General features: G+C 39.2%; 1 protein-coding gene across 1 annotated transcript in view; it reads right to left on the bottom strand.

Moving 5' to 3' along the window:
* The window catches only part of SLC7A11 (solute carrier family 7 member 11), a 414,966-nt gene that overhangs the window by 104,263 nt on the left and 286,046 nt on the right, over positions 1–24,657 (bottom strand). The window contains exon 7 of the mRNA XM_068279755.1: positions 3,333–3,456. Within this exon, the coding sequence (XP_068135856.1) occupies positions 3,333–3,456 (124 nt within the window). The remainder of the gene's footprint in view (positions 1–3,332; positions 3,457–24,657) is intronic.

Here is a 24,657-nt window from a genome sequence, read left to right as displayed (position 1 = left end):
AACACAGACCTTGAGCCCGTTTTTAAATGTGCTTAGGTCTACTAGTTATATCATAAGTTTATTTTCACTTCAGATTCCCTTTAAGATTTTGGCCTGTTGTAGATTAACCTAATTAGTTGTGAAATATTCCATAATTGTTTTTTTCTCTTTTTATCATTACCTAACGTATCCAATCTTCTGTTTCCTACATACCAAGTTTTCTGAAAAGTGCTGCTAGCATGAAATTCAAAATTAATATATAATTTTTTAGAAAACAGTAACATTTCTCAGTTTTAGCATTTTATAATATTTTCATAAGCTTTAAATGATTTCCAAAAAATCCCATTCTGTTTGTGTTTACTTTGCATACAGCATTTCAACAAAACAATATTATACTTGAACTCATACATTTACGTAAGTTACATTTTACACTCAATAAAGTATAAAATAATGGGGGGAGCAAGCAGATAAGCAGTAGGCACAAATGTTGCATATTGTTATCTGCTCACTTGTCATTTACTGTAGTTTGCGCGTTACATTTTAAGAAGGTAAAATTACGCTTTTCTCAGTTATAGATATTACATTTTCAGCAGTAAGACTTAACAAGCATAAACTTTTACTTTCATAACATAACATCTACAGATTCGTGCATTACAGCATAATGCCGTCTTGTCTAGCCCAATAATATTCACATTGATTAAAGAAAGTCTAAAGCCAAAATTAAAAAAAACAGAAAAAAACAGATACTCACCTAAGGAGTGGGAAGGCTCTGGGTCCTATAGAGCCTCCCCGTACTCCTCAGGGTGCCACGTTCCAGCACTGAATCCCTCATTAGCTCCGCCACTTCTGCCGCTGAAGGACTCTTTGGCAATCTTCGGGAGCCCAAGTGCTCCTGAAGATGGTCACTCGTTACTGCTCCAGCGAGCACACAATCTCACGCATGTGCAGTATGGAGCTGTCGTCTTTGGAAGCACTTGGGCTCCTGAAGATTGCGGAAGAGTCCTTCACAACGGAAGTGATGGAAGAGAGCAGTGTCTGACTGAGACTGCTAACAGGGGAATCCAGCACTGGAACGCGGGCACCGTGAGTGAGCTGTATAGGACCCAGAGCCTTCCCTCTCCTTAGGTTAGTATCTGTTTTTTTTTATTTTATTTTCGCTTCAGAGATTGGGTGTGGAAAGTGGATTCAACAAATAAGCTCTATACTTAATGGCCTTCCTATGTCGAAAAATGATAATTACACCTGATGCATTATTTAAACAAAGGCAATGTTATAGTCATTTGTCGGGACTCAGGAACAAGTAAATACTGAGAAGTTAGAACTCTTCAACAGAGACCTCTTCCAATAAAATATATTTATAGCCCTGCTTGGTGTGGGAGATGTTGATGGTTCTATGTGAAACATAATCACCCTATAATTAATTTGCATCTACGTCAGTAATTTTGTTTGTTGCTAAATAATTTTGTACAGCTCTATAAAAAAGTAAAGGTCAGGGTTTGCAGCAAGAGGCTCATAATTAATTCAAAACTTAGTTTCAGTTGTTTGTTTCATTTTTGGATTGTGCTCTCAGAATGTGGCAGTTAAAAGTACATCTAATTATATCATAAAGTACTTTAAACTTTTCTCTGTTAAGAAATTATTTCCACTTAATACACGTAATAGTCATTGCTCAGGTTGCTCAGGTTATCTCCATGGTTATTTTGCAATGCATGAGAACATCTGGAAAATTATATTATTGTTGCAATGCATTAAATAATGCTATCCGATGCTATCAGCTAATGCTTATTTCAATAAATATAGACATATATGCATTAACATATGTCTCTAAGGGTACTATAACCTTAGTACAGTTCAATTCACTGTAAATGAGTTAGGACACCAGAAGTCAAAGAGGGTTTCCATGTTTTGTATAAAGGTTGATAGGATCAAAGCACTCTAACTGTGTCTGTTTATATGGTATAAAATCACTACTACATTACTTTTGTACTCATTAAAACATCTTTGTATAATGAAAATAAGAATTATCCTAATAAAGATAGCACATAAAATAGATTGCAGTACATATCTATTCCATATGCGGGAAAACACTAATGTTATTGTAAAATAATGAAAAATTGAGTATCTTAACCAGATGGGGACTGACGCAGTACGAATCTACGTCCAGCAGGTGGTGCTGCCGCTTTGTCAGGACGTAGATTAAACGTTGCAGCAAACAAAGCATCCTGCCATGATCGTGCGCACCCGAGGGGGGAGATTAAGCTGTCATATGACAGCTGACATCTCCCCTCACTCATCAGGAGCCATTTGCGCTTGGTTCCTGATCTCGCGATCACTATGATCGCTGGTGGATCAGAGTGATAACTGTTAGAGCTGCGGTGGTAGGGAGAAGAAGAGGATCCACTCACCTTCCTGACGTTCCTCTGGTGATTGTTGCGCCCTTCCGTTGTGGCCGGCATCCCTTCTCATTCTGCGTTAAGTGCCGGTTCTCGGCTTCATGACGTCATCAAGCTGTGACCCAGAACTGAGTGGCAGTACGAGCGGGGATGCTGGCCAGAGTGGAGGGGTCCACAGCTGCTCATCACTGAAACCTGGGAGGTGAGTAAAGGCTGCTGGCTACAGGGGGGACACCTGACTACCAGACAGACACCATGCCCAGCTAGCCACGGTGGGGATCCGGCTGCCTGACCCCCACCAAATGTGCCCCCCATGTAAAATCATTTGGTCCTTAAGGGGGGTTAGGCAGCCGGTCCCGAAAAGGGTTAAAGTGTGTTAATTATTAAAGTTACATTTCAGTTCAGATTTGAGGACCGCTCATCATTAGCAAACTGCATTATTATTTTGGATAAAAACAAAGCATCCTCTTTCTTACTAGGTACAAGATAATTTTCTCTCAGGTTTCAACTTTCTGTTTTGCCTAGGCAAAAAAGGAATCTTATGAACAACAGTGTAGCCTGCTATCGCAGTTAAAAAAAATATATATATATATATATTGTATTATTATTCATCTTATTATTATTTTCTTGGGTGATCTGGAGGATATTGAAATGGTCTTTGGCAGTCTCTAAACATGTAAGACAGTCTCTCGGTCTCTCTCGGTCTCTCTCTCTTTCTTAGGCAAAAAGTAAATGACTTAAATGGTGTATAAAATGTGCAAACCTAAAATACATGCCATTTTTTGGGTAACAACACAGTATGAGAGTGAGACCACCAAAACCTACTTTTTGTAAGTGAATCATGAAATCTTGAATTTTGGAATGTAAATTACAATTCATCAGCAAAGATCTTGAAATTACTAAATACTGTACAACAATATAATAACTATTGATCACATATTGTTTGTGTTTGAATCTCACCACGGCAACTGCACTTGAGAGGACCAGCTCTTCTGCTGTTACGGTTGTGTAATAGGCCACATTGGTTAAGACATAGCTAACAGTTACAATTGCCATTGATATGCAAATAGCAAGTGGAATATTTCTGAAAAGAGAAACAATTAATTGAAATTTGCCTGTATTCAACTTTGGTACAAAGAAACAAAGAAACAACTGGAATGTCATTCCATCCAGAAGATACAAAAAAGCACCAAGGATATGTCAACACAGAACTTGTTGCTGTCAGACACATCACAATAAGGCCCTTTTGTGTTTTTTTAAAAAAACACCCCCCCCCCAAAAAAAAAGAAAAAATGTGTGTGTATATATATATATATAGTAGGACTCACCAGATCGGGGACATTTTGGCGCAGTTGGTGACCTTAAACGCGTTAAAGCGTAACCAAGAGCCCCTGTCACTGTTTTCCTGTTGTGTGCTGCAGTACCCTCTGTATATATATATATATATATATATATATATATATATATATATATATATATATATATATATATATAATATATATATATATATATATATATATATATATATTTATATATTAAACAGTATATTAACTATACAGTTTGCAATTTATGTTGCAAGTTATTAGTTAGAATAAGGTAATTCAAGGCATCAAGAATTAGGTTTCACATGGCATCAAGCCTTTAGAATATATACATTTTGTTGCAAACTTGCTAGCAGAATTAAATCATGAGATTTAAGTTTATATCAAGGTGGGAGAGTAAGATTAGGCACCAAGAAGGAGATTTATAAGGGCCACTGTCATTGTAGATTTACCCACTCCTCTCACTCTGATAGCCTACTACTCTATAAACAAATACATGACAATAATAATGAAACCAATACTACTACTACTACTACGGCCAATGCTACTACTATGGAGAAGAAGAATTTTAGATACATACATACATGGTTTTTAACCACTTCAGGATCACAGGTTTTTTCCCTTAAAGAGGAACTCCAGTGAAAATAATTTAATATAAAAAGGTGCTTAATTTTTACAATAATTATGTATACATGATTTAGTCAGAGTTTGCTCATTGTAAAATCTTTCCTCTCCCAGATTCACATTCTGACATGTATTACATGGTGACATTGTTACTGTGGGCAGATTATGTAGCTGTTCCGGCTTTAACAGACAGCTATAAACAGCCATTTCCTGTGTGTGTCATTGTTACATTGTGGCAGTTTGCCCAGAGTACCGTACGGTACCAGAGCCTCTTGTGGAAGGGGTTTCAGCACAAAATCAGTCATACAGCGCCCCCTGATGGTCTGTTTGTGAAAATCATTATATTTTTCATGTAAAAGTGGGTATCAGCTACTGATTGGGATAAAGTTCAATTCTTGGTCGGAGTTTCTCTTTAAAGACCAAAACAACTTTCACATTTCAGCATTCCTCCCATTCATTCAGCAACAACTTTATTATTACTTATCACACGGAAATGATCTATATATTGTTTTTTTTTTGCCACAAATGAGGCTTTCTTTGCGTGGTAGTTTTGCTATGAATTATTTTATTTTATTTGCATTGTAAAGGGAATAATAAGGAGAAAAGGAAAAAAATGCTTATTTCTCAGTTGTCAGCCCTTATAGTTTTAGAATAAACCGTGCTTCAATACATAAAACCTACACGTTTTATTTGCCCATTTGTTCCGGTTATTACAACATTTAAATTGTGTCCCTAGTACAAAGTATGGTGATAATATTTTATCTGTAAATAAAGGAGCATTTTTCCATTTAGGGATTTTTAATACTATTTCACTTATTACGAGACTTTTTTTTGCAAAAGTAACAGTGATATACTTTCATGATATCCATATTAGAAAAGTCCCTAAGGTAACTATTTATGTAAAAAAATATTAAATGATGTAATTTGTTTCCATTTTTTTAACAAGTGTTTTATTTCTGTAACTGTGGGGCAGGGTTGGAAGGGGTTAAAAGTAATAAAACAAAAAGTATTATTATTAATAATAATAATAATAATAATAATAATAATAATAAACTTTCTATGTAAAACAGTATACTGGAATACACATTTCTTCAAGACAGACAAACAAAAATGACAGCGCTCACAGGCTACAACTGGCTTATAAACCATCAGGGGCGTGTACAGACCCCCAGGGGCTAAATACACGCCTTGAATCCAAATCAGATGCAAAATTATGCAAATTAAGTGCAAATTTATGTGCTAGTCCCTAATCTAAAATTTGAATGCAGATTGGATGCAGGCTACCACAAGTATACTTAGAACACTTTATATAGAGAAGAGAGTGTAGGCAGCGCTTCCAAATTTTTATTTGCCCCCTCGGGGAAGACCTAACCACTAACCTAAGGTCTTCCCCGAGGGGGCACGTCACCACCGTGGGGAAGTCTAGTAGGAATGATTTGTGCACACATTATTGCAAAAATAAAAATTTGGAAGCGCTGCCTACACTCACTTCTCTAAGTATACTGGAATAATTAGGTGCATTTAACTTTTTGACCACAAGATGGTGCTACTGAGACCGTGTTTCTATTAATAGAACACGGACGAACAAGGAAGTGTCAGGTCTGAGAGCTTGCGTGACGTTTTCAAGCTCTTCGAAGACACAGGAATGGTGATGGGGATTGAGAATCAAAAGATTCTCACATCCTGATCACAGATGGAGGGGGCTGCGACGGTGGATCGACCGAAAACAGCGCGGGGATTGTGAACGCGACTAACATAGCAGTACGCATATCTACCCCACTGATCCGCACGTGAAGTTTAAAGGGGCATAGATATGCGTACCAGAGATCCTAAAGTGGTTAAATAGGGTTCAACTATCCAGTGAAAGTGAAACTCAAGGTAAACTTCTTATCTAATTTTAGGAGGGGAGTAGGGGAGTTAGAACCTTTAAAAGCTTTCTGCAGTCTTCCTAGCTTGACCACTGTTTTGTTCTTAGGTTGCATTCTCAGTTGCAGTTGCATAACCTTGGTGCAGATACGTTATAGAAATATTTTTGGGGAAACATAGCACCAGGAAGTTTCATGTTGTTTTTTTTCAGGTGGTATAATGGTGTTTATATTTGTTTGTTTTTTTGGGGGGAGGGGGTGCAGTATTGGAAAAAGTACCATGGAACATTAACAAGATTTGAGAGATTGAGAACATGAATTGCCAGACAAAGCTGACAATTCAGCTGCAGGGAAATACACTGACTGTTCATGCTGCCAGTGTGTAGTGTTAAGGCATTAAGCTCTGTTAATAAAAAAAAAAAAGTTGATAACAATTAACAACTACAGAGTGTTTCCCTGACAACAGTTGTACAGTAAAAAAAAAAAAAAAGAACTAAAGCCATGTTAAGTAACAGAAAGCGAACATGAGGGGGGTAAAAAGTGAGAAGTTATCTACAGGGAATGCTGCATTGAAAAATAGAGGGATTGTGGAGCAGTATTAATAGGGCATAGTTTCTTTATCAATCAATGAAATCCGCATCACATCACAAAACAGCCAAAGGGGACGGACTTCCTTCTGACACTTTTTGAATTATTGCTAATTTGCATATTATTCTTTTGACTATATCTGCAATAATAAATATAATAATAATAGTTTTCCATGCAGTAAATAAGAATCCTAATGTATTTTTTCTTTGTAAGTTTAATTTATATCATGTAGGTTTACTTCATGATCAGTCTGAAGAGCTGAAGGCTAAAAGCACATCTGCAATCAAGTGAGTAAAAAGAGTTCAAACATTTCCTGGCATACTACTCTTGATGACTGAGCATACTGCTTATCCAGCTCATTTTAAGTTAGCTAAGCAGGTGCATTGTGCATAGTTTATGTTCTATTGCTCTGTACTTTATTGTATTTTATATGGCAACATGATGCAAGCTGCCATTGTAAATATAAGTCTTAAAATGAAATTGCAGTGTACCTCTGGACACTGCATTAACCTTGATATTTTTACACTTATGAAAGGGGAATGAGAGGGAACATAACCTTTAAAAATGAGCCCCATCAAAAATAACTCACTCAGAAAGTTCTCCTGGACTCTTATTTGACATTTAAAATGCTGATGCGATGTTCTTACCCTTTTTCAAACCTACTCTGAATGAAATTGCACTTGGTAGTTGAGAAGAATTTAATAATGCTTTTGTGTTAAATAACACTTTTTTCTTTAGTAATGTATTTTTCTCCCTACAGAACAGTGAAAGATACAAAGATCCCGAGAATAAAATAGGTAAGTGAAAAGCCATTGTGCAACATACAACACAGAAAGCTGTGAAGCAGCTGACTCCAGTCATTGCAGGAAAACTTGGCTTCCTTAACCACTTCCGGATACCGGGTGGTTTGGCTGATCTGTGCTGCGGGGGCTCTTCAGCCCGCAGCACAGATCAGAAATCGGGCAGGGCGATCAGACCGCCCCCCTTTTTTCCCCACTAGGGGGATGTCCTGCTGGGGGGGTCTGATTGCCGCCGCGCTGCTGTGCCTAGCGGGGGGGGCTCCTCAAAGCCCCCCTCCGCAGCACTAGTCCTCCCTCTGCCTCCTTCCCTCCCTCTCCCGTCCCCTGTGTGCAGCGCAGGACGGAAAGCCGTCCTGCGCCGGATAGGATAGGCCTTAGCCTATCAGATGCCGGCGATCCCCGGCCAATCAGAGGCCGGGGATCGCCGATCTCCTCTACGGCGCTGCTGCTGCGCAGCGCCGTATATATGTAAACACCGGGGAAGATCTTCCCCGTGTGTTTACATTTACCCTGCGAGCTGCGATCAGCGGCTCGCAGGGTGTTCACGGAGACACGCTCCGTGAACTGACATGGAACGGCCGCTCATACGAGCGGCCGTTTCCATGGAAACCACTTCAGGATTCAGGGGCGTAGTTAAGCGTACGCAGAATCCTGAAGTGGTTAAACTAGCTGCAGACGATAAGCAACACAAGGAAAAACTACAATTTTGGTGGCGTCTTATCAGCAATCACTTCCTGTGAAAATGTGTAGACAATAATAAAATGCCTTTTTAACTGAGTACAATGTACTAAAGCCAGCTGTTCTTTTATTGGACAGACTTAGAGGTAGCACTACGCTCTGCCAGTAAATGAACCAGAAGAAAGAAACTTACTGAGAGCGCTCAAAGGGCGTGTGTGCCAAGTGTCAAAGAACATTGTCTATGCATTAAAAGACATTTAAAATAGACATGTTTTGTAAAAGAGAAAATAGAACTATAATCATTTTTATCCTCACTAAGCCTTATCCCACGCATGTGTACAAGAGTTCTTGCATGCTTTACTAATTAAGTAGATTTACCTTCCATGTCCTATAAGAGTATTTGCCCACCTTTTTTTTAAATGAACTTTTTTACAATAATTTTCTTTTTTACCTCTCTACCTGAATTAATGTTTTCAGTGAAATCCCACAATCGCTAAAAAAATAAATAAATAAAAAAATATATAAAAAGAAAGAAGAATACAGTAATGTATCAGGGCTGCACAAATATTTTTGTAACTTCAGGTTTTTAAAAATCATCTTATATCTTTGAGCTGTTCATCGTACAGCTGCTTTCCCAAAAATAACCACCTAGATGATCCACAACATTGAGGGTACTTTGCAAAAGAGGACAACAAAACCTTGTCCACCTCTGCCAAGACTGGGATGGGAATCCTTCAAAACTCTACTACTCCAGGTAAATGGGCAGGGGGGGGGGGGGGTCATTTTTAATCCCTTAACTATTTTTAGTATAGGGTTAAACATAAAAATATTTTTGCTAGGGAAATTAAATTATTTTAGCAAAAATAAAAAATAGATATATTGTAATATGTATTCTTATATTTTCTTATGGTTACTATTGTTCTTTCTTCTTTTGTTTACTATCTTTTTTTTTTTTTTTTGCATACTTCTTTCTTCTTCTTCTTCTTTGTATTTATATATGCTGACATCCTTTTCTGTATTCATTCCATCATTTTTATTTCTATTCTTTAGTCTTCTCCTTTGTTTTGAAGGTTCTTCTATTCTTCTTCTTTTTTAATCTTCTTTTTTATTTATTAGCCCAATAGGAGGTGTTATCCTCGGGCAATACTGCCATAACCACTGCATTTACTGCAAACCCGATAAGGCCATGGTTGATCACCAGGATATCGTTTAGTGGGTTTCAATACAATCATTATTATTATTTAGTATTTATATAGCGCCAACATCTTCTGCAGCGCTGTACAGAGTATATATTGTCTTGTCACAAACTGTCCCTTGGAGGAGTTCACAATCTAGTCCCTACCATAGTCATATGTCTATATTGTGTAGTGTGTGTATGTATTGTAGTCTAGGGCCAATTTAGGGGGGAAAGCAAATTCACTTATCTGTATGTTTTTGGGATGTGGGAGGAAACTGGAGTGCCCAGAGGAAACCCACGCAGACACGTGGAGAACATACAAACTCTTTGCAGATGTTGACCTGGCTGGGATTCAAACCGGGGACCCAGCAATGCAAGGCTAGAGCGCTAATCACTACGTCACTGGGCTGCCCAATCAACACAGCCAGTTTTTCCTCAATTAATGTGTGCATGCCATTTTTGAGAGTAAGGCCCTTTATGTTGCTTTTACTGAATCCTCTTATCTATGCAGTAGACTAAACATATCCAAACGTTAACATTTCCAATAAATATTTTGGTGCCTGCCATGTACTATGCAATAATCATAAGAGTAAATGCAGAGTGCGAACAAGGATGCTTCTTAGAATAGCACCCTAACAACAATCAGTGGAACCATGATTACAAGGTCCAAGAATACTGTTTCTTTTAAATTACAAAGTAAGTTTTTTATAAATGGCCTGTCAAGTATGAGAAATATTTCATTCATCCTTCCTTTGATGTGTATGATGATATTGCAAAGGTCAGACTGTAAACGAATTACAAATATTATCTATCAAAGCATATACTGTCCTATGTCTGTAATAAATGACAAGATCACATCACGTGAAAATGTCACTATAAAATGGTTATTGTTTTTTACTCCTTCCCTATGGTGAAAATGAATATGTGGCTCCTGTAACAGTTAGAATGGGTTATGATCAAGTTATTGTATGGTTCCATTTCACAAGAAATACTACAGAATGGTAAATGACACCCAAACGTATCTAGGAGTAAAGGACATTTGAAAGCAGCATGCTCTCTAACCATGAACCAAGAGGTTATCATGGCATAACACTAATGCTTAGCGAATAGCAGAATATATCTGAAGCCCTTTTCTGTTTTTCAGTACAGCAACAGTTAAAAAACTTGAGTTGTTATCTATGCAAATTAGTTTTAGGCACCTTGTCAAACTCAGGGCCCTTTTCCACCAGCGCTGGCGCTGGCTGAATCGCAAAGACGCAAACCGCTAGCGATTTTACAATCGCTACGGTTTGCTTTTTAACATAGGAATCGCGGTAGGTCATTTCCACTACCGCGATTCGTTTTTGACGGGAACGCGAACGCGCGGCGGAGCGATATTTGCCGCGATTTTGCTATGCAGTGCATAGCATAGCAAAATCGCGGCCGCGAACGTCGGGGAATCGCCGGTAATTGCAATTCAGCAATCGCTAGCGTTCAGCATGAACGCTAGCGATTGCTAGTGGAAAAGGGCCCTCAGTCTGGTTTAAATAGAAGCTAAAAGGCTGATACCTGTGAGAGGAGAGGTAATGAGGTTTTGCTGTGGGAAAGTTCAAGGGACAATTCTAAATTGTAAATTGCAATAGTAACAGTCTGATGCAATTAATAATAATAATAGTAATTAATCTACAAAACTGAAAATGAGACTCGTTTCTATACTACTAATGTTTTTTTTTTTTTTTGTCATCCATACTACACCTACAATTAATTATCTATTAAGACTATTTTCACTTCAGGTTCAATTTAAGGTGTGGTTCTACTTTTCCGTTTGGATTTACTTCCAGATGAATCTGATTTTAATCATCTTCACTCACCACCTAATTATCCCATTCCCAAGCACTAAATAGCCATAATAATAAGTAGATTTACTTCGCTCGCCATTGTCATGCCCTCCCCCCCCCCCACACACACACACACTCACACATAACCACACACACAACCACACACACAACCACTCACACACACACTCACACACACACTCACACACACACACAACCACACACACACACACACACAACCACACACACACACACACACACACACACACACACACACACACACACACACACACACACACACACACACACACACACACACACACACACACACACACACACACACACACACACTTTTTTCTTCTTCTTGAGGATGTCCTTTATCTTTCCTTTCTGCACTATGATTTCTATTTGTGACAACCTTCAGATGATTGTGGGCTTATGGTTGTTATGAGTGTTTGTGTTTGCATCCATATACAGGTACATATGTACATAATACTCTCTTGATTTAACCTTAATTTTAACAGGTTAGAAACTTAATGGTTTCCCTTCCATCTATCACATCCTCCTGAGTAAGTGAATGTTGATTAAAAAATGCATCAAGTTTCCAATATTGGCTGAATGAAGCCATTTTTATTATACATGGTCTTGAAATACATCAATGGGGTAAATAACAGCTAATGTAAGGACTGAGTAGTCCAAATATTCCTTCTTAATAATTTTACTAATAAAATATATTATTATTATTATTATTATTATGTTTATGCCTGTTAGCAGTATGTATTATTCATATTTTAAAGGCCCAATCCCACTACTATTATCGTTACAGAATGCACAAAGGCCTATGTAAGTAAATAGGCTTGTCCACATCTAATGGCAAATATTTAAAAAGCACCGAGACACTAATAGATTTGTGGTGGATCAGACAGACATTCTACCAGCAGCTTCCAGCGGGATCAAGCTTGTAAAAAACGCTCAAGCCTGTCTGATATATGTTTTATTGATATTTTGTATGAACACAGATGGTATGCATTGGAAACTTGAAATGCCAAAGTGTGTCTGTAAATCTGTCATCAAATGTGAATGTTGCTAAGAGTACATTAGTTAGTGCTGACTAGAGATGGCCCGAACCTCCGATTTCAGGTTCGCGAACCCGGTTCGCGAACCTATCGCGAAAGTTCGGCTCGCGTGAACTTTCGCGAACCGCAGTAGACTTCAATGGCGAGGCGAACTTAGAATATTAGAAAAAATTATGCTGGCCACAAAAGTGATGGAAAAGATGTTTCAAGGGGTCTAATACCTGGAGGGAGACATGGTTCAGTGGAATAGACATCAAAAGTCCCAGGAAAAAAATCTGGATTTGACACAAAGCAGTGTTTTAAGGTCAGAAATCTCATTGAATGTTCAATTGCAGGCCTACAATGCTTTACAACATCAGGAAGTGTAATCCTCTCACCTCCCTCCTCCCGGAGGGAGGAGGAGGGTCTTGTCTTCCAGGGAATTGTAGAATTTCAAAAGCCAGTTTACATACATTGGCCAGGAATCGAACCCAGGTCTAGTGCTTGGTAGGCAGCTCTCCTCACCACTATACCACCACCAACATTACATGCTGAAGCCAGCCTAGCATGTACCATTATGATATATCCAAGAGAAAAATGAGCTTGCTTAGGGATTTGTAGGATGTCAAAAGCCAACTCACATACATTGGCCAGGAATCAAACCCAGGCCTACCGCATGGTAGGCTGCTATGCTAACCATTATACCTCCAACACAACACACTACAATGCTACATGCTGAAGCCAGCCTAGCATGTACCATTATGATATATCCAAGAGAAAAATGAGCTTGCTTAGGGATTTGTAGGATGTCAAAAGCCAACTCACATACATTGGCCAGGACCACAAACGCGAACCACCCAAAGTTCGCCTGCAACCGTTCGCGGACTAACCCTTCGGACCATCTCTAGTGCTGACTGGTTAAGCACTGCCCTGCAAAACTCAATGCTCCTATCATGTTTCCATACAGTACAGTGGTTTGCAAAAGTATTCGGCCCCCTTGAAGTTTTCCACATTTTGTCATATTACTGCCACAAACATGAATCAATTTTATTGGAATTCCTCACGAGAAACCAATACAAAGTGGTATACATGTGAGAAGTGGAACAAAAATCATATATGATTCCAAACATTTTTTACAAATAAATAACTGCGAAGTGGGGTGTGCGTAATTATTCGGCCCCCTGAGTCAATACTTTGTAGAACCACCTTTTGCTGCAATTACAGCTGCCAGTCTTTTAGGGTATGTCTCTTACAGCTTTGCACATCTAAAGACTGAAATCCTTGCCCATTCTTCTTTGCAAAACAGCTACAGCTCAGTCAGATTAGATGGACAACGTTTGTGAACAGCAGTTTTCAGATCTAGCCACAGATTCTTGATTGGATTTAGATCTGTACTTTGACTGGGCCATTCTAACACATGGATATGTTTTGTTTTAAACCATTCCATTGTTGCCCTGGCTTTATGTTTAGGGTTGTTGTCCTGCTGGAAGGTAAACCTCCGCCCCAGTCTCAAGTCTTTTGCAGACTCCAAGAGGTTTTCTTCCAAGATTGCCCTGTATTTGGCCCCATACATCTTCCCATCAACTCTGACCAGCTTCCCTGTCCCTGCTGAAGAGAAGCACCCCCAGAGCATGACGCTGCCACCACCATATTGGGGTGGGGATGGTGTGTTCAGAGTGATGTGCAGTGTTAGTTTTCCACCACACATAGCGTTTTGCATTTTAGCCAAAAAGTTTTATTTTGATCTCATCTGACCAGAGCACCTTCTTCCACATGTTTGCTGTGTCCCCCACATGGCTTATGGCAAACTGCAAACAGGACTTCTTATGCTTTTCTGTTAACAATGGATTTCTTCTTGCCACTCTTCAATAAAGGCCAACTTTGTGCAGTGCAAGACTAATAGTTGTCCTATGGACAGATTCCCCCACCTGAGCTGTAGATCTCTGCAGCTCGTCCAGAGTCACCATGGACCTCTTGACTGCATTTCTGATCAGTGCTCTCCTTGTTCGGCCTGTGAGTTTAGGTGGACGGCCTTGGTAGGTTTACAGTTGTGCCATACTCCTTCCATTTCTAAATGATCGCTTGAACAGTGCTCCGTGGGATGTTCAAGGCTTTGGAAATCTTTTTTTAGCCTAAGCCTGCTTTAAATTTCTCAATAACTTTATCCCTGTCCTGTCAGGTGTGTTCTTTGGACTTCATGGTGTTGTTGCTCCCAATATTCTCTTAGACAACCTCTGAGGCCGTCACAGAGCAGCTGTATTTGTACTGACATTAGATTACACACAGGTGCACTCTATATAGTCATTAACACTCATCGGGCAATGTCTATGGGCAACTGACTGCACTCAGACCAAAGGGGGCTGAATAAATAAATAATTTTCGTTCCACTTCTCAAGTGTGCACCACTTTGTATCACGTGGAATTCCAATAAAATTGATTCATGTTCATGGCAGTAATATGACAAAATGTGGAAACCGCCAAGGGGGCCGAATACTTTTGAAAACCACTGTATGTGTGTGATCTCATTTCCCTCTTGATACCTGCATTTCCTACTTGGAGATAGGACTTCTTCACTTCTACCCAGTTATAGATACAATTCTGGGACTGGTTAAAAGACTGAAGCCATGTGAAATACAGCCTGGCATGATAAGGAGAATACATTTCAAAAACTTCTTGCGAAAAAGGGCTAAAGCTGATATTGAGCCACTGCACAGAAGCAGCAGTTCTGTCCTGCAGATCAGAGAGACCCTGCAACGCAGCAGTGGCTCTCTCAATGTGTAGGATGGGAGAGGCTTGCCAATCAGGTGCCCAGTGAGCAGCAGCTCTCTCTGTGGAAGGATAATATTGGGTGTATACCACTTTGGTGCTGCAATAGCCAGCAACTATATTGGGGCTACGGCCACGCCCAAATTAAAAAATGGGCTGTGCAACCTTTTTTAGCTGCTTCATAATAAAGAGTCCTAATGCCCAATGCTCTCTATATGTGGATAGATAGATCCTTTTTACCACATATGTTTATTTGTTGCAAGGACGCCATCCTTAGTAGTTGGAAGAGGCTTTAAAAAAACTTAGAGAAGTTAATCATATTGAATTTATTATCTAACGATACAATGAAGCTTTGGATTTCCCAGGGGTTTGTGAGGCAAATCAGTAATCATTTTAGCGCGATGAAAAGCAGCATTAATTTACGTCTAAATTGATGTGCCTTAGGGATTGATATCAAAGGGTCATGGGAGAAACTGCTCAGTGATTGCTCTCTATCACTCCTTCCAACTTTAAGTAAGATTGCATTATTTGTATAAACATGCTATTCATGCCTTGAGTTTTCCTTCTGTGATTATGCATCCAGTGTACCTAATTGCTAACAGAGAACAGGAAACAATCAAGGTTATTTATGCAGTATGATCCACCGACTCAGTGCGCTATTCTGTTTACTGTGTTTATCGTACCTATGATGTCCTTGGTGTAGATTCCTCCAGAGATGCACTCGGAGTTTCATGAAAAAAACTGACGTTAATGAAAGAATGCATTTTAATGTTGTGTTCAAATTTAATAAATCAGGTATTGCACAGTTTGTAAGGAATGTTTTGTTTTAATTGCCAGATTAATTATTTTTATCAAGAGAATTTAGACCAAGAACATTTTTTAATGTTTGGTACACCAATAAACAGGAGTCCTTTTTTACAAAAAAAAAAAAAACACTTGTTTATGAAAAAGTAGGTTATCCTATATATGTAAAACAAAACGGAATTGAAAAAAGTATGATATAATTCATTGCATGTGTAGTATGAATAAAGAATAGAACGTTAGAGGCAAATAAAAGAGTCTTATTTTTATTTTCAATTATATAGCCTTTTTTTTATAAAATTGCATCATTCTGTCAAATTTTCAGTGTACAAACCACACTCTGTATTTAAAACTACAAAGCAGAGCAGGGCTAAAGACCATTTGCACTTTCCTGCAGTAAAACCTTATGTCAACCTGTCTCTTGATGTTTCTCTTGAGGACCACAGTGCTAAACCCCCCTAAAGACCAGGCCATATTTAGTAAAATTGGCCACTGCAGCTTCATGGCCAAGTTGCAGGGCCACACAACACAGCTCACAAGTGATTCCCCAACCCACTTTTCTCCCCACCAACAGAGCTCTCTGTTGGTGGGGTCTGATCGCCCCCAGATGTATGTTTGTTTTTACAAATATTTATTCCTATTTATTTTTATAAAATAAACAATTTCTTTTTTTTCCCCTCTCCCTCCCGCCCACCCCCGCCAGCCAATCACAGCAATCGGCAGTCATAGGCGATCGCTCTCTGGTGCCCCAGGGGGCCAGCCGTGTCACAGAGCAGGTGCAGAGACGAGCAACAAAATTGATACGTGGGGTGGAAGGTCTCACTTACCAAGAAAGGTTAGATAAACTGTGTTTATTTAGTCTAGAGAAAAGATGCCTTAGAGGGGATCTAATTAACATGTATAAATACATCAGAGGGCAATATAAAAGCTTGGCGGATGAGCTTTTTGTCCCTAGGCCTTCTCAAGGGACTAGAGGACATGATCTGCGCATGGAGGAAAAACGTTTTAGCCATTTATTTAGGAAAGGGTTCTTTACAGTAAGAGTGATTAGGATGTGGAATGAATTGCCACAGGAAGTAGTTATGGCGAACTCTATACCTGCATTTAAAGGGGGCTTAGATGCTTTCCTTGCGTTGAAAGACATCCATGGCTACAATTAATAGGTAATGCCTAATGATATTGATCTAGGGATTTTATCTGATTGCCATCTGGAGTCAGGAAGGAATTTTTTTTTCCCTTTTGGGGCTGATTGGACCATGCCTTGTAAGGGCACATCGCCTCTAGTGCGCGCAGCCTGCACGCAATCTCCTGCAGTAGCTGGTCCCAGGACTTGACGCCAATTGGCGTTAGGCTGTCCTGGGGCTGCCGCCGCGGTCACGCCCGTTGGCGTGATGCGGTCGTTAGGTAGTTAAGTGCTTCAGAAAACTGGATTGTCTTCAACCCAAGTTGGGTCAAAGAGCTCAGAGAAGCTATTTTGCAGAGAAAAAAACTAAAGTTTCTTAACTCTTCCTGTACTGGAAAACAATATGAGATGCTTTTCTTTGCTACTAATGTTCTATTTCTTAGCTATAATACACATACAATTACTTTATCTCATAAGTTTATTTTTGCTTCAGGTTTGCTTTCAGAGGTCATTCCGTCTAACTGCTGAGTTCTGAGAGGCACATCCTAAATGAGTGTAGTGGCAAACTGACTGTAGTGTAAAATTACAGCTTCATAAACCTCTGCAAGTACCTGCTGCAATTAATATTTTAAGGAAAATGTGGCATTTGTATTCTAAGTGTACCCTAGAGCAAAATTTAAATGTCCTGTTTACAAATTTGAACGACCTGTTGATTTTGATTGGCCCAGTTCCAAGCTGCTTACAATTTTTGCATGTCATGTGCGTGCAAGCCAGAATTATTGGTTGAGAACTTTTTCCACCTACTAACAAACAATATCTAAGGAATCCAGTTTATGTTTGCAATAGCATTCTGTTTTCCAGTATTCTCCAGCATTCTGCATTATTAGTGAATCAACTGCACTACGTCCCTGCTCACAGTACATGCTGATTTTAAATACAACACATGGCTACGTTTCTTGAAGGCTGAGGTGAGTAATGCACGTTGCCTGGGTGTCCTGCTGATCCTCTGCCTCTAACTCTTTTAACCATAGACCCTGAACAAACATATGCAGATCAGATGTCTATGACAAATCTGACAAGATTAGCTACATGCTTATTTCATGTGTTAAGCCCGATCTACATGATACGATTCTTTGTGCGATTCGATTTACGATCCGATTAAATCCGACATGTCCGATCGGGATTCGATTCAATTCGATTTGCCAGATAAGACATGTAGGATTTAATCGGATCGCAAATAGAATCGTAATCAAATCGCACAAATAATCTTATCGTGTAGATGGGGCTTTAGACCCTACCGATCAGAAAGATCAGATTGGCTGTCAGGCAACTGGTATTGTTTAAAAGGAAATAAATATGGCAGCTTCCATAGGTTTCACAGCTCAGGTTCATTTTAAATTACTGTGTATTTTGCCGTTCTTCTTTTGTATATGGACAATAAAATACAGCTGCATAAATATGTGCAGCGTGGCCAGGAAATATTTTTAGGGACACAGCTAAAGCTCTGAATATGCTATTTTCACTGCTAAACTTAGAAATATTTCATTTTAATCAGTAAGTCCCTAATGCATTACAGAGATACTACATTTCTTTTTTTTTTTACTTGGCACATGTCTCCCATCCAAGTTTTATACATATATTGGAAATAAATAAATAGAACGCGGAAGCTATTTAACCACATAAGAAATAAGCATTTTATCCCAAAAGATTTTCATATGAATGAATTATTGAATTTTCTGAATACCTGATTTATGAGCTGGATAACACTGCCTTAAGCCGAAATCATTTCTAATAAAACAAGACGTAGTTCCTTAAGTTCATTTTCTGTATGATACAGCCGAGGATAATGCCTGTGTACACAGCTCATTGCTTTTCCTTTAAGTGTTACTGTCAAGATATGGCTAACGCAGAATGTACATACCTCATATATAAATATACACAGTATAAACCTGTTAAATAATGCATACTGGGAGATTGCTCATATCTACAGCAGCCCACATTTTAAAAGTGAAATGTTACACAAGTATTAAGGAAACCGCAATAGATGAGTTATATCATTGGCACCTAGTATGGGCAATACCACTCAGGTCAAACAAATATTTTTGGGAGGCTGCAAATGTAATGGAGAAGAGTCTACAAAAAAAGCATATCTAAAGGATCATTCATATGGGTGCGTTCTTGGAACCACCTGAAAAATGCTACGTTTTTCTAGTATTCCTCAAAGGTTTGGTTATAATTTTTTATTGAAGACGAGGCTCCTAATGACTGTCCACTCCACCACACTCCTGATAGACTTCACCACAATACTGTAGAAAAGCCCCAGCTAAAAGCATCTGTAAATCTTCCTCTGGGACTCCTCATCATTGTTCCATCTGGACCAATGAGAATCCTTCCTGAGCAGGGCCGGTACTTGTATACAAGCAAGCTGGATGATTGTTCAGGGCCCCAGAGCCTGTAGGTGCCCCAAGGCTTGCCTGTCATGATAAGTGACTATGGGGGTGTGGTGTGAGCTGAAAGTGACTCTGTGGTGTTGCAGAGTGCACAGCAGAGTCTAATCCCACCTGTGTGTTCCTACCTGTTCCTCCTTGTTTCTGCCTTAGGGCATTTTTCTAAGTCCCTGGTTATCTGCAGCAGTGTCCCTGCCTATGTGACCCATTAACATGTTATGTAAGTACATATATGCCTCTGGGTAATAAAGAAACGGTGTCGGCATGGATGGAGGCTGAGGTGTGCTAAAGAAGAAAGAAGATGAAAATTTGCCAGCTGGAGAGCTCTGCTGTGAATTCTGCATACCTAATACAGTAACGTTATGGGGAACAAAGGATAATACTGCTAATGCTAAATAGGGGTTGGCTTTCAAAGGCTACCCTAATGCTGAAATATGGGGGATGTGAGTACAAAGGCAATCTAACGCTGAATCTGTGTTGGGAGGATGAGGGGGTCAGAGGCCCCCTAATGCTATTATATGGGCGTTTGGAGAGACAATGGCCACTTAATACCACTATATTGGGGGGTGGGAGCCCATGTTACCCTTTTCCCAGTGCCTCATTTCACCAAAAAAACAACCCTGTTTCTGAGGTGGAAAAAACCCAGAACAAATTAAAGAGGTAATTCACTTTATGTACATATAGACAAACCCGCTTAGACAAATTATTGAGAAAAACTGAATAGAGATAGGTTCATTAGTTATTAAAGTAGATTGACTGAATGGTTAGGATTATGATATTTGACAGATTTTAACTGCTAAGTAGTGATACGGTTATTGATTTCTTTTGATCAGCTAAAATGAACTGCATAAACTCCCATGCTTTCTGTGTGACTTATACTAGTGGTATGTAATAAATACAAATAAGGAGTACAGTTGTCATAGAGTAAAAAACACTATATTTTTTTTCCTGCATCATTGTCTCTTACTTTAGGTAGTAAAAAAACTTACAGCTCTTGGAATGCATACATGTAATTAGGGCGTTGGGAAATTTGGGTGCAGGGTAAAATGGCTCAACTTGGACCTGCAAAAGTCCCAGTAGCGTTAGTAGCTTTGAATTGAAAATGACATTCCACTTAAAGCATGATTAAAATGACATCACAGAATGTATTACCGGTAAGTGCTTAAAAGCAATCCTGAAATTAGTAAACATTAAGGGGTCTGTATACATTTATGGTGCTTCCACTTCCATTTTGTTAACATACACTGTATGTGGAAATACAGTATACATATATTTATACTACGGTATATATATATTTACGGTATATATATATATATATATATATATATATATATATTTATACTACAGTATATATATATATATATATATATATATATATATATATATATATATATATATATATATATATATATATATATATATACTTCAGGAAATGGGAAATGAGAATAAGGAAATAAGAAATAAACTACAGTGGTTAAAAAATATATGAATCCACCTATATAAAGCTGATTTAGTATATGCCTACATGAAAACAAGGCACCAGGTAAAAATTTGTGATATTCTCGATAGTAAAATATTGGTAATCTTTGCCTTTATTTTACTATGACTAAATCTAACCCTACATTTACACCGAACCCTCTCTCTGCCAATGCCTAACACAGAACCCTCCCTCTACTGATGCCTAACACAGAACCTGCCCACTACCTATGCCTAACACAGAACCCTCCCTCTACTGATGCTTAACACAGAACCGCCCCACTACCTATGCCTAGCCCTCAACCCCCCTAGTGTCGTCTAACCCTTAACCATTTACCCCTGGTGGCACCTAAACCTAACCCTCCAAGCCCCCCTCCCCCCCCCCCCCCCCGGTGTTGCCTAGGCCTTAACCTCCCCTCCTGCCACAGAGCTACGAATTGCAGCAATGAGAGTTAAAGAGAAACTCCGACCAAGAAGTGAACTTTATCCGAATCAGTAGCTGACACCCCCTTTTACATGAGAAATCTACTCCTTTTCACAAACAGACCATCCGGGGGCGCTGTATGACTGATATTGTGGTGAAACCCCTCCCACAAGAAACTCTGAGGACTGTGGTACTTCTGGCAGTTTCCTGTCTGTGAACCTTGTTGCATTGTGGGAAATAGCTGTTTACAGCGGTTTCCAACTGCCAAAAAAGCATGCAGCAGCTACATCACCTGCCAACAGTAAAAATGTCACCATGTAATAAATGTCAGAATTTAAATCAGGGATTTCAAAGACTTTACAATGGGCAAACACTGACTAAATCATTTATACATAATTATTTTAAAAATGAAGCACTTTTTTATTACATTATTTTCACTGGAGGCTCAGAGCTCTCCCCATGCATACACACATGTTGCAGCTCTCCTGTGCACTGTGTGCCGTTACATAATGTGACTGTTGAAACAATAAACAAGGAGTGAAAGGGGCATTCCTTGGGACAGACTGAAAGAAGGGAACTGACACTTCCTCTCCGCCCATCCTTTGAGGCAAATATTATGGCAGTGTAGTACAAGGACCACAAGGGGCTGGACTTTGAGGATGGTGCTGTGACATATGTCACAACATCACACATATTAAAAGCATGTAATCCCAACCCCGGTTCAGGGGTACTTTCATCAATTGATCTCCAGGGAGCAGAATCTTAGTGCCAAGTAATGCTGCTCTTTCTTGGTAGCTACATTCCCCATCATTATCTTACATTGTGCATGTGGCACAACTGTCATAAATTAGCTAGCATCCGGTGACCCTTCTGATGTTGTAATTAATGCATCTAATGACATTTATTTATGTTTACAAAACAATGTATCTCTTTTTAATGTCCAGTGTATATAAGCTGTGTTTTCTAACAGCTTCTTCTATTCCCTGATTCCTTGTCAGCAAGCAGGAAGTGAGTCTGAAGAAGCATATTAGCTGAAAGTTTAATCCTTTTCTTCTAAGTTAGCCAATAAATGGCATCATTCTGAAGCAAAACTTCTTGCTTTTACTGATGGCTAACGCTCTACTGCTACGTGGGATAATGAGACCAACCATAGTAAGGTAGAGTCCCGTGGAGATGCACATACATGTCAGGAATTAATGATTCAAATTTAAAGTTAAATAACCATTCCTTTAAAAGGATGTATATACTTAAAGAGACACTGAAGCGAAAAAAAATATGATATAATGAATTGGTTGTGTACTATGAATAATTACTAGAAGATTAGCAGCAAAGAAAATATTCTCATACTTTTATTTTCAGGTATATAATGTTTTTTCTAACATTGCATTATTCTATAATATGTGCAGATTACACAACACTCAGCATTCAAAATGATTCTTTCAGAGCAGTCTGTGAAGTAATGACCTCTCCTCTAGCAGAGAAAAAGTAAACAGTTCACTTACAGTTGAGATAATAAAAGTCAGATAACAGCCCTCTCCACCACTAACTTAGTCAGAGAGCTTAATGGCTTGTTTGCATAGAGATAACAACTGGAGTTTCTCAACTCTTCCTGTACTGGAAAGAATTAGACTGATGTATCTGATCTTAATGTTTTATTTCTTAGCTGTACTACACATACAAATCATAATATCATAATTTTTTTTTTGCTTCAGTGTCTCTTTAACATAAGAATTTTAGTATGAGTAAATTCTAACTGATTTTTTTTCTGTAATAACCATTAGGATTGAAAGTAGAAAAGAAAAAGTGTATAATGCTCATTAGACACAAATTGGCAAGCTAGTTGTAACAATTTGACCCCAAATGGGCATAGGTGGTCCGAAATACGCCATCTTCCTGATAAATGTTATAAAGATAAATTCATGGCATAATCATCATCTATGGTTGGATGATAACGAGTCAATCCCTTAATATGCCATCTATCAGAGTCCTAATCAATGTAAGGCTGCATGCCTCCATTTAAAAACTTCCATAATCATGAATTAAGTTTAATGATGAATACTTGTACTCACTACAATTGGATGTGTTCTACCAAAATTGGATACATTTCAACACTTTTTAGAGGGATTGTAGGAATTAGAGTAGCATTTTTATTATTGTATATGGTGCCCATACTTAATAGAAGACTTAAAATCCCATCTCTTTTTTAAAGGGAACCTGAAGTAAGAGGTATATGGAGGTTGTCATATTTATTTCCTTTTAAATTATACCAGTTGTCTGGCAGTCCTGCTGATCTCACTGGCTGCAGGTGTGTCTCAATCACACACCTGAAACAAACATGCAACTAATCTTGTCAGATTTTGTGTCAGAAACAGGTGATCTGCATGCTTGTTCAGGGTCTGTGGATAAAAAGTATTAGTGGCAGAGGATCAGTTGGACTGCAGGGCAATGTACATAAAAGGAAATAAATATGGCAGCCTCCATATCCCTTTTCACTTCAGGATCCATTTAACTGCTGTATGTGAGTTGTTTGGAGAAAGTCAGCACACCTTAAAGAGACACTGAAGCGAGAATAAATCTCGCTTCGGTGCTTATATTCAACAGGGGCACGTGTGCCCCTGCTAAACTGCCACTATTGCGCCGCTAAACGGGGGTCCCTTACCTCCTAAATCCCCTCCGTGCAGCGGGGAATCACTTTCACATTCAGGCAGGGCTAATGGCCGCAGCCCTGCCTCACGCGCGTCTGTCAGCGCGTATCGCCGCCTCTCCCCCATCCCTCTCAGTCTTCCTTCGCTGAGTGGGGCGGGGGAGAGGCGGCGATGCGCCGCTGATAGACGGTGCTGAGAGGCAGGGCTGCAGCCGTTAGCCCTGCCTGAAGAGCAGCAAAATCTACGACCAAGTTGGTCGTTGATTTTGCAGGGGGCAGGGGGGGTTGGGGGTGAAAGAACCCCCGTTCAGCCGCGGGATAGCGGCATTTTAGCAGGGGCACACATGCCCCTGCTGGATATAAGCACTGAAGCGAGATTTATTCTCACTTCAGTCTCTCTTTAATGCATTTTTTAAATGTAGTTTTTATTTATATAATACACAGCAGCCACAGAAACTCAACAAACACAGTACCCACAGAAACCCAACACACACACCAACCACAGAAATCCATCAAACTCAGAAACCACAGAAACCCAATAAACACAGAAACCACAGAAACCCAACAAACACAGCAGCCACAGAAACCCAACAAACACAGTAACCACAGAAACCCAACAAACACAGTAACCACAGAAACCCAACAAACACAGCAGCCACAGAAACCCAACAAACACAGTAA

This window comes from Hyperolius riggenbachi, chromosome 1 (assembly GCF_040937935.1).
Source record: "Hyperolius riggenbachi isolate aHypRig1 chromosome 1, aHypRig1.pri, whole genome shotgun sequence".
Taxonomy (NCBI): Eukaryota; Metazoa; Chordata; class Amphibia; order Anura; family Hyperoliidae; genus Hyperolius; species Hyperolius riggenbachi.
Note: the sequence above shows the minus strand (reverse complement) of the source record. Positions and strands in the feature narration are given on the sequence as shown.